The sequence below is a fragment of the Melospiza georgiana genome, chromosome Z (genome assembly GCF_028018845.1).
Source record: "Melospiza georgiana isolate bMelGeo1 chromosome Z, bMelGeo1.pri, whole genome shotgun sequence".
In the NCBI taxonomy this organism is placed as follows: domain Eukaryota; kingdom Metazoa; phylum Chordata; class Aves; order Passeriformes; family Passerellidae; genus Melospiza; species Melospiza georgiana.
The window spans coordinates 80,643,127-80,656,329 of record NC_080465.1 but is presented as its reverse complement, the minus strand read 5'-3'; the positions used below and the strand labels follow the sequence as shown (position 1 = coordinate 80,656,329).

Below are 13,203 nucleotides of genomic sequence, written 5' to 3'. Positions count from 1 at the left end.
CTGCTAGCCTGACCAGACTGCTGCTGCTGCTGAGCTGCTTTTTCCCTTTTTTTTTTTTTTTTTTTTTTTTCCCCCCTGCAGGGTTCTGAATGAAATCCTCATGATTGTTGCATGCTTGTTCAATAATAGCAAGCCCCAGTCACGTCTCCTTGCGAGCACATTTGGTCGGAATCACTGAGCAGAAGCAGAGAGGAGCTGACGACTATGTGCTTCCAACGCAGGTTGCCGGAGCCCCGTGTTTGCCATTGGCTGCAGTTCCCCGGTCTGTGTGCAGCTTCCCCCATCTGGAATATGAAAATGGGATTGAAGTAGATAATTGCTAGCAGCGGGTTTTCAAGAGAGGCTTAGAGGGAACAGAATGCCTCTCACACAGCACAGGCTGCCTGCGCTGAGAGAGCTCTGAGAGATGATTTTAGATGTTACCCACGTCTGAATCTCCTGGAAACTTTGCCATGGAAGCAAGCCATTGCGCACAGTCCTGGAGCTAACATCCAAAAGGGGCAAGGAAGGGGCAGCAGGGCCAAACAATGGGATACCTTGTCCTTGGATTGCTCACAGAAAAGCCAGCAGGCATTCCCCTCCAGCCCCCAGCAAAAAGGGCATGAAGGTGGCAATGAACTGAATTTTACCCAGCGAAGCTTCCGTGGCTTTTCAGAAGGATGGGATACACTGACCCTTCATCAAGCCGGGATTTGCTGGGAAACAGAACTTTGTTCTTCATCTTCATCTGCGCCTTTGCCGTGGTCACCTTGCTGCAGCAGATCCTCTACGGGAGGAACTATCTCAAGAGGTAAGGGGGGATCAGAGGGAATAGGAAAAGTTGTCTGGTCAGGCTGAGGGGAGAGGGAGCCCCAGGCAGACCATTACAGCAGTTCAAACCACTTCTCAGTGTTTTGCTGATGATAACAGTATCTTGTCAGTTCTGGGAGGGTGCATCCAGCATCTGTAGTGTTTTTAGGTTATGAGTGCAGGAGAGGGTTAGGCAGAATATAATGTTTTGTGAGTTCCCTGGGTTATGTTTAAATCCTCATCTGCGGCAAAAATATGGGTTTGTATTCAACTTAAACAGACTCATGCCACCTGAGTATTTGCCCCTTACAAGGCTTCCCACTCTGTGTAAGTTCAGGCTGAAATGGCTCGAGATGTTGAATTGAAGTAGCATGTTCATTGCTGAAACTTCAATGTCTTTAGAAACAAACATGCAGATGCAGTTCCTAAAATCAATATTAGTGTTCCAGATAACCGAGAGAGCACTTTATTTTTGCACTGCTGTGTTCTCAGGAATAGCTGCTGAGACTGCCTCGCTGTGGAGCACATCACTCTTTGATCTGAAAATGCTCTTTTCACAGCAAACACCGAGGGGGCTCTATAAATGTTTAACCTTGACCCATGCGGAGTTTATTTTACTTAAACCTAGTTTGAGAAGTTACAGCTCGCATGATTTTATGAAGATGAATGTTTCCCTTACATGCTTTGAGGTAAGTGTTTCAGTTGTGTAGGCAGCTGCTGTGGAATTTTTTTACTGGAATTGAGCTGCATTCTGCCAGGAGAGATAAATGGTTTGGTTCTTGCCTTGCTTGCAACTCATGGAGTTGTTTGCCCTGTGCCAAGAGCAAGCAAAATGCTGGCAAATCAGCCAACATTTCTCTCTGGGAGGGAAAAGCAAGCATGATATTAATATGTTTAGACAGGGGTGTTGTTTATCCACAGAGCAATTTGTGTGCCTTGTGTAGCACAAGGCCTTGTCTGGGGGACTCTGATTTTTTTGGGCACCTCAGCTCCAGAAAGACGTGACTTCCTCAGCTAGAAGAAGCAAGAATGAGCAGAAGTGTAGAAAACATGGGGGGTTTTGGCTTGGAGAAAACTGAGGGGAAAAAGGATAGCTGACTTGAAATACCCAAATTAAATCTTAGAAGAAAATAAGCAATAACTGCCTCTCTCTAAACACTCACAAAGTGCTAAAATGTTGTAGCAGGAAAGATTTGGATTTAATCATGACGGGGAACTTTTAAAGAAAATAATTACCTGAGGAGGTATAAAATCTCCACATTTGGGGAGCTTCAGGAACCTGGTAGGTAGACAAGGGTAGAGTGTTAAGAACATGACTTTATGGCCAGGTCAAGGCCTCATTTTGCCTTATTTTCTCAGTTTTTTCCATTTGTCCTGGAGGCCTGGCAGTCCTACCAATCCTTGCTTTTCCCAGTCAAAATTACTGTAACGGGGTTTGAGAGAAGAAAGTACACACTGAAATTAAAAATGTCACAGTAAAGATAAAAATATGAGAAGATGCAACCAAAAACTCTTCCACTGAGTGATCTCTGGGGCCTGCCTCTGTCCTGCTTCATGCCCTGAGAACCTCTCCTGTCATCATCAGGGAATGAAAAAAGGCTGATGTCCACTTCCTGGGATTGCAAGGAGAAAGTCTGATTCTGAGCCCTCTGCCATCAAAGAGTCTCAAGTAGGGAGATGAGCATATATTTTGTCACTTGGACTGGAAAATATTACTTTTCTGTTTTTTTTTTTTTTTAACTCCAGCTTGCAATGATTTGTTTCTTTTAGTTTCTTCTTCTTTTTTTTTTTTTTTTTTTTTTTTTTTTTTTTTTTTTTTTTTTTTTTTTTAATTAACCATGTGAAAATAGTCTCATAAAGAGCTCTGCTAACTCAGTGCAGGGAAAAAAAAAGCACCTCAGCTCCTTTATGCTGGGAACTAGCAGTTCCCCTCTTCCATGGAAATAGAAATGCAGGCTGCAAGTTTTTGGTGACAGAAATGTGATTTAATCACCGTCCTGCATTGTTACCACAACGTTATTATGAAGGTACCTTTTTTTTTTGTCCCAGCTTTCCTTTCCCTCCCTCTCCCTTAACACCCCGCATTACCTTCTGGTGAGCATTCCAGGGCAGCCCGATTGCCAGCGAGGGGCAGCTGTAACCTTTAATTACTCCTGCACTTCACAAACCTCCTGTGTTAAGCCCCCTGCTGGAAGCTGATTCCGGCTGTGAGGCTCCTTGGACGTGTTTTGACTTGTACCTGGTGCTTTTGGAGAGGCTCCTCGGAGAGGGGAAGCGGGGTGTTTATATCCCTGGTGCCACTTGCCAAGCTGGAGCCTGGGGACACAGCCATTTACTCTCTGGGATCCCATGTGCTGCTTGTTTGGGATGCCTTTGCCTGCATCCCAACTACCTGCAGCAACAGCAGGCCCCATGGCCTCCTCCCAAGGCAGCAGGAAGAAATTCCCCCGTGTATTTGGAGAAATTGCCCTAAAGTACTATTTCAGTAAGTGTACAGTGCTTTTAAGTCTAAATATAACACCAGGGTGGCTCATTTCTCTGCAAGAAGGTGGTGGAAAGGGGTAAAGGCCATCAAGGCAGGGAAGTGTGACCTGAAACAAGCAGCTTGGGCACAATGCGGGTGGCAGCAGACACTCAGGACTGGTCCCAAAGAGCAGAGTGGAGAAAGGTACCCTTTTCTGGGAAAAAGATGGGGAAGCTTGCTGTGTGCCATGCCACTTACCCATACCAGCAGGGAATGGGCTGGTTTGATGGCCGTGAAATCCCACCTGAGGCTGTCCATGGAGGCTCAGGATCCTGCATTTGCCCGTGGCCATGTTCCCAGAGCATCTGTGGGGGTGGCAGGACTGTGGACAGGAAAGGATGCTCCAGGAGATAAACTCTGCTCAGGGAAATTTGATAAGGGGTCCAGCCTCAGGTCAAAGTTCTCTCTTTACCCTTATGGGATGTTAATGAGCTCCTGGCATTGCTGGAAGAAGGGGACAGCGTAGAGATTGAATTTCTAGGCATCCACACATTTTTCACCCACTGTGTAATGTTCCCCACTCCTTCCTTTGCAGTTTTATGCAGTGTCATTGGAAAGCAGAGTCCTGTCCCCCCTTCTTTTTGCCCTTTTTCAGTTTTCTCCCAGGTGGGATGGGTGTGGGTGCTCTCATCAAGGCCAGGGCCTCATCCCTGCAGTTGCAGCTGAAGTTCTCTAACAGGAGAGTCAAACCACAAGCTGCAGAAATGGCATCGGGAAGCTCTGGTCTCGGCAGCTTCTGATCCCCAGTAAAAAGGATGATGAAATGAGATATAATTAAGAGACTTTAATACCGATCTCTGGGGTAATTATTTTTATTTTAGGATTAATGTGATGATTAAAAATCCACTGCATTGATCTGCTAAAGTAGGTTAAATGCTGTGGTCTTCTGCTTAAATCCAGAGCTGCCTCTTGCTTTTGTATTGACTCATCTTTCCAATGCTCGCCTTTCAGCTGAATTTTCTTTTGAATCAGATGCTCAGCTGAGGGCTGGCCTTTTTTTTGTCAGCTCTTGTTTGGCCAGCAGGGAATAATCCTGGATTACATCAGGAAACTGCCACTACAGTAAAAAAAAATGTTGAAATCTGTCTTCATCTCCCAACCTGTAGCATGGGAGAGATCAATAGGACAGTCCTTCCCTTTGGCAAGGGAAAGATATCAGAGCAATACTTTGCTATATACCAATATTCTGTTGGCAGGAAATTCACTAAATTCTGAGTATTTTAAGAGACTCACTTCTGCACACTGAAGAATGTCATGTGAAGAAGGGAATCTGCACCTTTGAAACTCCTTTTATTCAGCTGAGTTAGGAGAACACATTTCCAAAACTATTAAAGACCCTAAACAAATATTACCCCAGGACCTGCCAGAGGGTAAAAAAAGATTGCAAAGAATCATACAGCAAGATTCAGCAAACCTTCCCATGCAGGCAGCCTGTATGATTTGGAAGCTTTGTATCTTCTAAATGAGAATAAAACATCACTCTTATGTATGTGTGCCCTCTTATTAATATCAGAATCTCATGACTTGAGGTAAATCCACTGTTTTTTAATATCTTAGGCAGCTTTTACTCAGCACTTGCAAATCAATTCCCAGGCATCCTTACTTCTTTCCTTACCATGTAAGATTATCTATGATCACTGCATGGACTAAAGGAATAAACCCAGGGAAGATGAACCTGAACTGCACATTTCATCTGTACCCTAAATTCATGTCATTCCTACAGCAGGGACAGCAGGAGCTGCAAATGGGGACATGGAGGCTACGTGTGGCCCAAGTTGTATTTTGTCCTAAAATGTTTTTTTTTGCCCTAACTCCAGCCAGCTCAGGTCAGCTGAGAGCTCCTGCCCCATCTCTGGCACGTGCTCCTCTGGCCAGCTCATAACATCCTGTGAAAGTGCTAGCCATAACCTAAGACCATCTATTCCCGTGTTAAAACTCTCCTGCCATTGAAATATCTTCCCCAAAAGGCGTAATCTGAAGGTCACCTAGTGAGTCATCTCTCTCTGGTCACACTGCTCTGTGCTTCCAGCTCTAACCAGAGGGAATTACTACTCCACAGAAATTACATGTATCCTGTGAGTCATCTGGATGAATCCCTGACAAGGTGCTGGGAGGTCTTGGGTTTGGGAAGCTTTCTTCAGAGAAGAGTGCTGGAAACTTCAGAACAAAGCAAAGTCTTCAAACAATATAGAACACCAAAAAAAAAAAAATATGTGTTTACAGGATATGGACATCACCTTAAAGTGGCCAGATCTAGTTGAGCACAGCAGGAGAAGCTGAGACTCATGCTGTTCCTGCTACAGGGCACTCCCAAGGCCATTTCATGGGGTGCAGGCATCCCTGCTGGCAATGGGATGGAGGGGGCAGAACCAACAGGGAGCTGATAGATTAATTCAGCTGTCTCCAAAGTCATGGGCTCACAGAATCACTGAATGGTTTGGGTTGGAAGGGACCTTAAAGTCCATCCAGTGCCACCCCTGCCATGGGCAGGGACAGCTCTCACTGTCCCAGGCTGCTCCAAGCCCCATCCAACCTGGCCTTGGACACTGCCGGGGATCCAGGGACAGCCACAGCTGCTCTGGGCACCCTGGGCCACCGCCCTGACAGGGGACAATTTAACATCTACCCTAAATTTACCCTTTGTCAATTTGAGGCCATTGCCTCTTGTCCTGTCACTCCAGGCCCTTGTAAATAGTCCCACTCCATCTTCCTTGTTGTCTCCCTTCACGTGCTGAGAGGCCACCCCAAAGCTTCTCTTTTCCAGGCTGAACAGCCCCAGTCCTCTCAGCCTTTTCTCTCAGCAGAGCTGCTCCATCCCTCTGATCATCCTGGTGGCTTCCTCTGGACTGGCTCCAACAGGTTGATGTCCCTCCATCCAGAGGCTGGATGCAGTCACCCCTTCCCATTTGTCACCCCATTCCCTTTCCCACTGCTACTGTTGGTTGCTTTAGGCAATTCTCCTGAATCCAACAATTTTTCCTTCTATACTTAAAGGTTTGGGGAATTTTAACCATTATTTTAATTTGCTTTTAAAGGAGAGCATCTAATGGCTGAAATTTTAGAGTGTGAGGAAATGTTATTTCCTGTCCTGTGCTCCCTGGCAGTGATCCCCATGGCCCTGATGCAGAAAACCAGCAGGGTTTATATCCCTGCTCCCTCTATGCTGTATTTCCAGCATTGTTTTGTTCCACCTCTGCTGTTGAGATGGCAAAACCACAGGTCTGGCCTGTGGATTTCCAGTCCTTCTCCACTCTTGAGATGGCAGTCAATTAAGGTAATGAGCATCCTTTATTTCAGTGTTTTACATGTGCAAATTCCATTATCCAAGCGTGTCACTCCCTGGTGTGTCACACCATGGTCCTTCCTGACCTCATGTCATGAGGGATGTGTCCTACACGGTGGCCTTTGGACACTTGCCCCTTTTATTGTGGCTTTGGACACCCAGCAGCTCCTAGGCCAGTGTCCACAAGCCCACCCTGTGGCTGGTTTGAATTGTGCTGGGCTCTCCAGAAACTTTTTGCCCTGGAGCAGTGGATTATAGGTGTCCTGCCTGCTAGCCAAAAAGTGGTCATTGTCCCTACTCATTAATACAGAGAAAATTAAATCCTGATTCTAATTCATGTAGTACCCAGCAGCAGCTTCCATCGGTCTACTTTGTTCTGTGAAGATCTAGGCCTCCTTCCATCCAAGCAAACAAAATTCTTGTGTATTTGGCTGAATATCTGGGTTAAATCCTCATTTTACACAGACCTGTTGCCTTGGTATGACAAAGTAATGGCTGAGTTTTGCCAATGCCCAGCATTCAACACCTTTTCACCCAACATGATTTAACTGCTGAGACATCTCTCTTAGAGAAGAAATGCCATCAATTTGTTTTATGATGTTTTGAAAATAATTACCTGCTTGGCCTCTTTGTGTGTGGGCAGGTACAAAGGTCAGTCTTGCCTTCATTTGTGAAAAGCCAAACCCAGAAACCTGTGTTCCCATTTTGGGTTGTGATCCACCCATGCTCCCCACCTGGGATGGATCACAGCCTTGACCACGAACCTCTATGGCCAATGTTGATCACCTGCTGCCTTGGTCCTTTAATTTTGACCCTGCTGGAGTTTCCTGATGGTTCTTACACTTGCTGGATTTGCTTCAGCCATAATCACTGTGCAAAGCTTGGTATTTTCTTACTTCCACTGTGCTTCATTCTTACCCTTGATTGCTTTTTCATTTCATTTCTCAATTTTTAATTCAAGTGTATTCATTGCTCAGCAGTCCATGTCTCCCTCAGGCAAATTGTGGACTTAACCTCTCATTTCTTTGAGGCATGCTTGCCCTCTGTTGCTTGCATCCATTTTGCTTTTCCATCAGCCCTGCAGATAGTTGATGTCCTTTCACATCCATTTTATTTGGATGGGTTTATGCTTTAGTTCTCAGGGTGAATGCCTTAAAAGCAGCCTCTGTCATTGGTCTGGCATTTTCTATCAGAGCAAATACAGCCAAAGCTGGGCTTTTGACAGCCCTACCTGAACATCTTAGGCTGTAAATATTTTGGAAGGGTTGCCTAAGTGGCAGGAGAAGACTGTGCCATCCACCTCTGTGATGGAGAGAGAGAATATTTGCTACCCCTGTGCCTGGCACTGGGTACACCCTCACTGACTGTGAATGCATTTTTCTCCTTGTCTTCAGCCTGAGCCCTCAGGGCAGTGTGGGGACACTTGACCTGATGCTGAATATATTGGTGCTGGAAGCTTGAGATGCAGTGCAATTATTTTAGTCAGATCTCTTGTGGTGTGGTGAGATTTGGAACCCACACTGCATCAGGCATCTACCATCTCAAATGTCAGAATTTGCTGGTGTCTTAAAACATTTGGGATTCCCTGTATCTGTGCTCAGGGCTTGGTTGTGTTGGTAGATTTTTTTTTTCTTTTCTTGAAAACTACGTCCCTCACTATAATTTCATTCTGTTGTTGGTTTTGTCCTGCCCCTCTGTATTACAAATAATGATATTTAAATTATGAATAATTATAATTGTGAATAATTATTGCTAATAAGTTTGATAAAGGTTATCTATTACTCCTTGGATGTTTCTCTTCCAGCCACAGATGAGAAAAGGCAAGACTGTAAAGGTTTGGAAGGTATCCTTGGATGTTCTTGATGTCCTGGTCAACATTAGATCCAGTTTAAGCCAACCATTTGAATGTGTTTTTTCCTTCCTGGGAAGTCCTTTTAGACCAAGTTTTTTCAGATACTGCTTGTGAGTATCTGATGCAAGATTTAACCCAAATGTGAAACGTGCTACATGAAACAAAACCTTTTTTCTGTGTAATAATGGTTATAATCCAGAAGCTTCCCACCTATGTTTCCAATTTTGCTTTTTGCACTAGTCAAAATATACTCCTCCACCATTTTAATACTATTATTTCCCTCTAACATAAAGAGCCAAAGTTTTCCCTGGTATAATTCTGTAAGGCCAAGAGTGTGGTGAAACCAGACGTGCACCTTTCCTATATTGTCCATCCATATTTTGTGTTTTGTGGGGCTCATGTTATTTAATTTCTTCCTTTTGCTCTGAATATACCATTCCTGCTCTTCCACTTATTTTCATACAATTTTCAAAACCTTTTAATAATCTTGTCCCTGTGAGATGGTAAGTGATGAGCTCAGTAATTACCCACTGTCAGTCTATCTACAGAGCTGTAGGTCACTGAGACAAAGGTTGATCTCTATTAAAGCAGTGAGCAGAAGAATGTAAGTGCTTGTAGCAGGACTAAAACTTGCATTTTGCTAATTTCTCTGGAGAAATAAGTATTTCTCTAAACTGGGCTAGTCAGATTCAATGCTTCTTCCACCGAAAGATATGAATTTTTTAATGGACTCACATTAGACGGAGAGCATATTGCTCAAGTCCTTGAGATGGCCCCAGGAATGTTTTATTTATTTGTGCCTTGCCTGGCAGGGTTATGGACCTGGATTACAGGTATTACCTGGCACAGTACAGGTGAATTGGACCTGGACTACTGCTACAGGCAGATTCTTTCTTTCTTTCTTTCTTTCTTTCTTTCTTTCTTTCTTTCTTTCTTTCTTTCTTTCTTTCTTTCTTTCTTTCTTTCTTTCTTTCTTTCTTTCTTTCTTTCTTTCTTTCTTTCTTTCTTTCTTTCTTTCTTTCTTTCTTTCTTTCTTTCTTTCTTTCTTTCTTTCTTTCTTTCTTTCTTTCTTTCTTCTTTCCTTCCTTCTTTCTTTCTTTCTTTCCTCCCTTTCTTCTTCTTTTCTTTCTCTTTCTCTCTTTTTCTCTCTCTCTTTCTTTCTCTCCTCTGTCCTGCATCTTTTAACTTGTTGTGCCTTGCATATTTATTTCAAAATTGATTGGGGTGTTTAAAGTGATATTTAACTAATCAAGTAGGCATTTGCCTTGTTCTTGTCACCTGGCTTTGTTATCTTCAGGGACTAAGCCTGACCCTTTTGTCAGGGAAGGGGTTTTGAGCATAGGCTGGTCCAACTGGGCGCTGCTGGGCTGGGTCTGATCCCAGTGTCTCACTGTTCACTGCGGTAACTTTAGTCCTTTACTCCTTTTGGGCCCCTCTGATATCTTTTCAAGCTCAGTGTAATTAATTTTGCTTTTTCTGGCCTGTGCAAAAATGAAAAGGGGTCCTTGGTTTTGCTCCAAACCTCTTCTTGCTGCTGTCTCTGCTGGCTGCTGTGCTTCTCCTCACCTGTGCAGCAGTCTGTCACACTGAGACTCCTGATATTCCCCTCACCCAAGCTCCTCCAGCTCCCTGATCCATTTTAGTGAGTGCTTCCAGTCCCTCTCATCTGCAGGTCACTCATGCATACCACGGCTTTAGTTTTATTTTCCGTACGCCCCGTGGACACAGTGAGTCATAGTTTCCTTATTTTGCGGAAAGAAGGAACTGGATCTCTGGCAAGATTAACCATCTGACTTTCCAGCACCTCTGTGACACCCCTGCTAACAGGCTAAGGGCACCACTTTCCATTTTCAAAGACAGCAATGATCATTTAACACTAAAGGCTTCAGTTCCTCCCCCTCAAGGGCACACGAATTACAAAACAGGGAAACTGAGGTACAGTGAAATTGATTTTCCAGTAACTTTAGGAAGCCTTTACATGGCCTGGGCTGTCGGTCATCAGGACAGAGGCTGGATATGGCTTCTATATCTGAGAAGTGTATATGGCTTCTAGCAGAAACAGGATTATAAAATTACTAATGATGTATATGGAATTAATGAATGTACTATTTGCTAATAACTTCAACAGGAGCTGAAGTCACAAAACCTGGATGTCCTGTCACTTCCTAATGGCTTCTTTGTTAGGGAGAGTGCATATAGAGAAGGGATGTGAGAACTGCTGGAAAGCAAGAGCAGGAGAAGTGAAGACAAATAATAGAGGGAGCTCAGAAAGACAAAAAATTTGCCTTGATCTTGGGGACATCCATATCTTCCTTCCCTTCCTCTGCTTCTCCTTCCTTGCCCATCTGTGCAGGCCAGCAAGCTGAGTCAGGTTTTGGCTTAGCTTCACCATTAGAAAATAACATTCATTTCTGCCTGGTTTTTGCTTGGGCTTGGATTTAGCCTGCCTGTGGTGGATGCCAAATGAGGATAGTTGTAGCTGTCACCTTTTAGACGTGAGTGGAAGTCTCCCGCTGCCTGGGATTAAATGGGATGAACTGGTGGTATTTGGGGAATAATTGTGGCAGGAGTGGCAGGTGATGGCCCCACTGGCGCTGATGGCTCCTTTGTCACCCAGAGGTGCTGATGACTGTGCCACCTGCACCAAGCTGCTCTTGTGCCTGGGAAGCACATGGATCTCTCCTGAGCAGGTTCTGCTGCACACACAGTCGTGGACAGTGCCCAGACACGACCTCCAGCTGTGCTTGGAGACTTTTGGGTCTCCTTCTTTCAGCAGCTCCCTTTATACACCCTGCCTTCTGGTTTGAAGTGGGTTTTCACCTTTCCTTTCCTTTTCAGAAGGACAATAGGCCCCGCTGAGGGGGGATCTCCGTGTGGCAGCAGCACGGGTGCAAAGCTTCTCCCTGCAATTCATCCGCTTGCTCGTTCTTGCCTTGTAGTTCAAAACACTCATAATTATCTGACATCCTCTGCTATTAAAACCTCTGCTTGTGTAGGAGTTGTTTTTTGTTTGGATTGCAGCAACAGGCTTTCAGTCTTTGCTTCCTGCTGCTTCCTAACAGCCGGTTTTGACAAGCCCTTCAGAGTCACTGCTGCTTTGTTAATTTTCTGGCTTTTCACCCCCTCCTCCTATTATTACTTTACACTGATGTTTATTTGACCACACACTGATTCAACACTTACAGTTACCAATTAGGATCAAAATATTGCTTTGACATTTACCTGAAACTCAAGGCCTCTGTTGCTAAGGCATCCAACTTCATGGAGTTTCTGCAACGCGAGGCAGAGCATTGCTCACACTTTTGTTTGTTAGGGATAAGTCTTGTGATTAATGGTATCCATAACTGACGTACATCTTCCTTGATGAACAATTTGCTTACATTCATGGGCAAAACGAAGCATCTCTGCACTGAGAGGGTTTCTGGTTATTGCACCTTTTATGAATTCTTTCCTTGCTGTCATCAGCATCACACGTTGGGGACACATCCCAATTTTAGAAGTTGTTATATTAGGGCAAATTGAGCAAATGGCAAAGTTCCACTTGACAATCATTGGCAACAATTCCAAGCTTCCACTTAGCTTTTCTTTCTTTCTTTTTTTTTTCCTTTTCTCTTTTTCTTTCCCCTTTTCTCTCTTTTTCCTTTTTTTCTTTTTTTTTTTTTGTTTGAACTGTTTGACACAAGCTATGTAAATTACATAGTAGGCCTCGATGTCTCAGTCATTTCCTCAGCTTTCCTCACCTTCTTTTAATCTTTCCTTACCCTCCCTTTTGCTCTGATGCTTTTTCTCTTCCTTTTCTGTGTGTCTGTGCTCTGTGTGCTTTTATATTGCAATTCTGATTCACAGAACCTTAATTTGTTTACCTGTTTAAATGCAGTTACTGCTGAGAGTGAACAGGGTAGAATTTGACTCAAATAGAATGCCAAAGAAATACACTGATGAAGCAGCTCAAGTCTCTTTTCTGTTTTCTCAGGCTGTTTGCACATTTGGCCAGACAATTTTTTACGGATGCTTACAACTCAAACCTGAGAGGATTAGAAAATTTTGTATTTCAAAAATTAAATTCTCCCAACTCAAGGCTGATTGAAATCAATGGTAAAGCTCTCAGTAATCCTGTTAGAAACAGAATTAATTCAGTGTTTTTAAATGTCTCATCCTTGGTATCTACTCAGTCCTAATACCACAAACCATTATTTATGGAAGTAGTTCTTACTGTGAGAAAGAGATTTATTGCACCACCTCTGGAAAAAATGCAGAGCAGCAGCTTGGTCTTACTCTTACAGACTTACAGTGAGACACACAGCCCTGTAAGCTGTGAAAAGTTTCTTTGGTGGGGTGTTTTGTGTATTTATAAGTCTGTATTCTGTTAATCCCTGGAGTACCTGTTGGAAGAAGAGCCCTGTGTGGTCTGGCTGGCTCAGGGCTGGACACTTAACTTTAATCTGACCCTAAGCTCAGCTCACAGCTCTGTCCTTAACCACAGAGAGGTGTCGTACCCAGATCCCTCCCTGGATATTTTTGTACCTCCATTAGATCCCCACCCTGCCACTTCAAAGCTAACTATTTCAAGCTGGTCATCATAAGACATATCTGCCATTCCTCAGGGTTAGTCTTGCAATTTCCCCTTGGATCTTACCCAAAATGAGAATGTCCTTTACACTTTGTGCTTCTGCTGCAGTGCACGCCCTGCCCCAAAACCAGCTTAAGGAAAGGAGGGCATTAAAAAGTGATTTTACGATTTGTTTTGCTTGATGG

General features: G+C 44.0%; 1 protein-coding gene across 2 annotated transcripts in view; it reads left to right on the top strand.

Annotated features, from left to right (window-relative positions):
• ST8SIA5 (ST8 alpha-N-acetyl-neuraminide alpha-2,8-sialyltransferase 5) overlaps positions 1-13,203 on the top strand; it is a 71,600-nt gene that overhangs the window by 22,282 nt on the left and 36,115 nt on the right. For both annotated transcript variants that reach the window (XM_058043484.1, XM_058043485.1), the window contains exon 2: positions 82-790. In XM_058043484.1, the coding sequence (XP_057899467.1) occupies positions 660-790 (131 nt within the window). In that variant the 5' untranslated portion in view covers positions 82-659. The remainder of the gene's footprint in view (positions 1-81; positions 791-13,203) is intronic.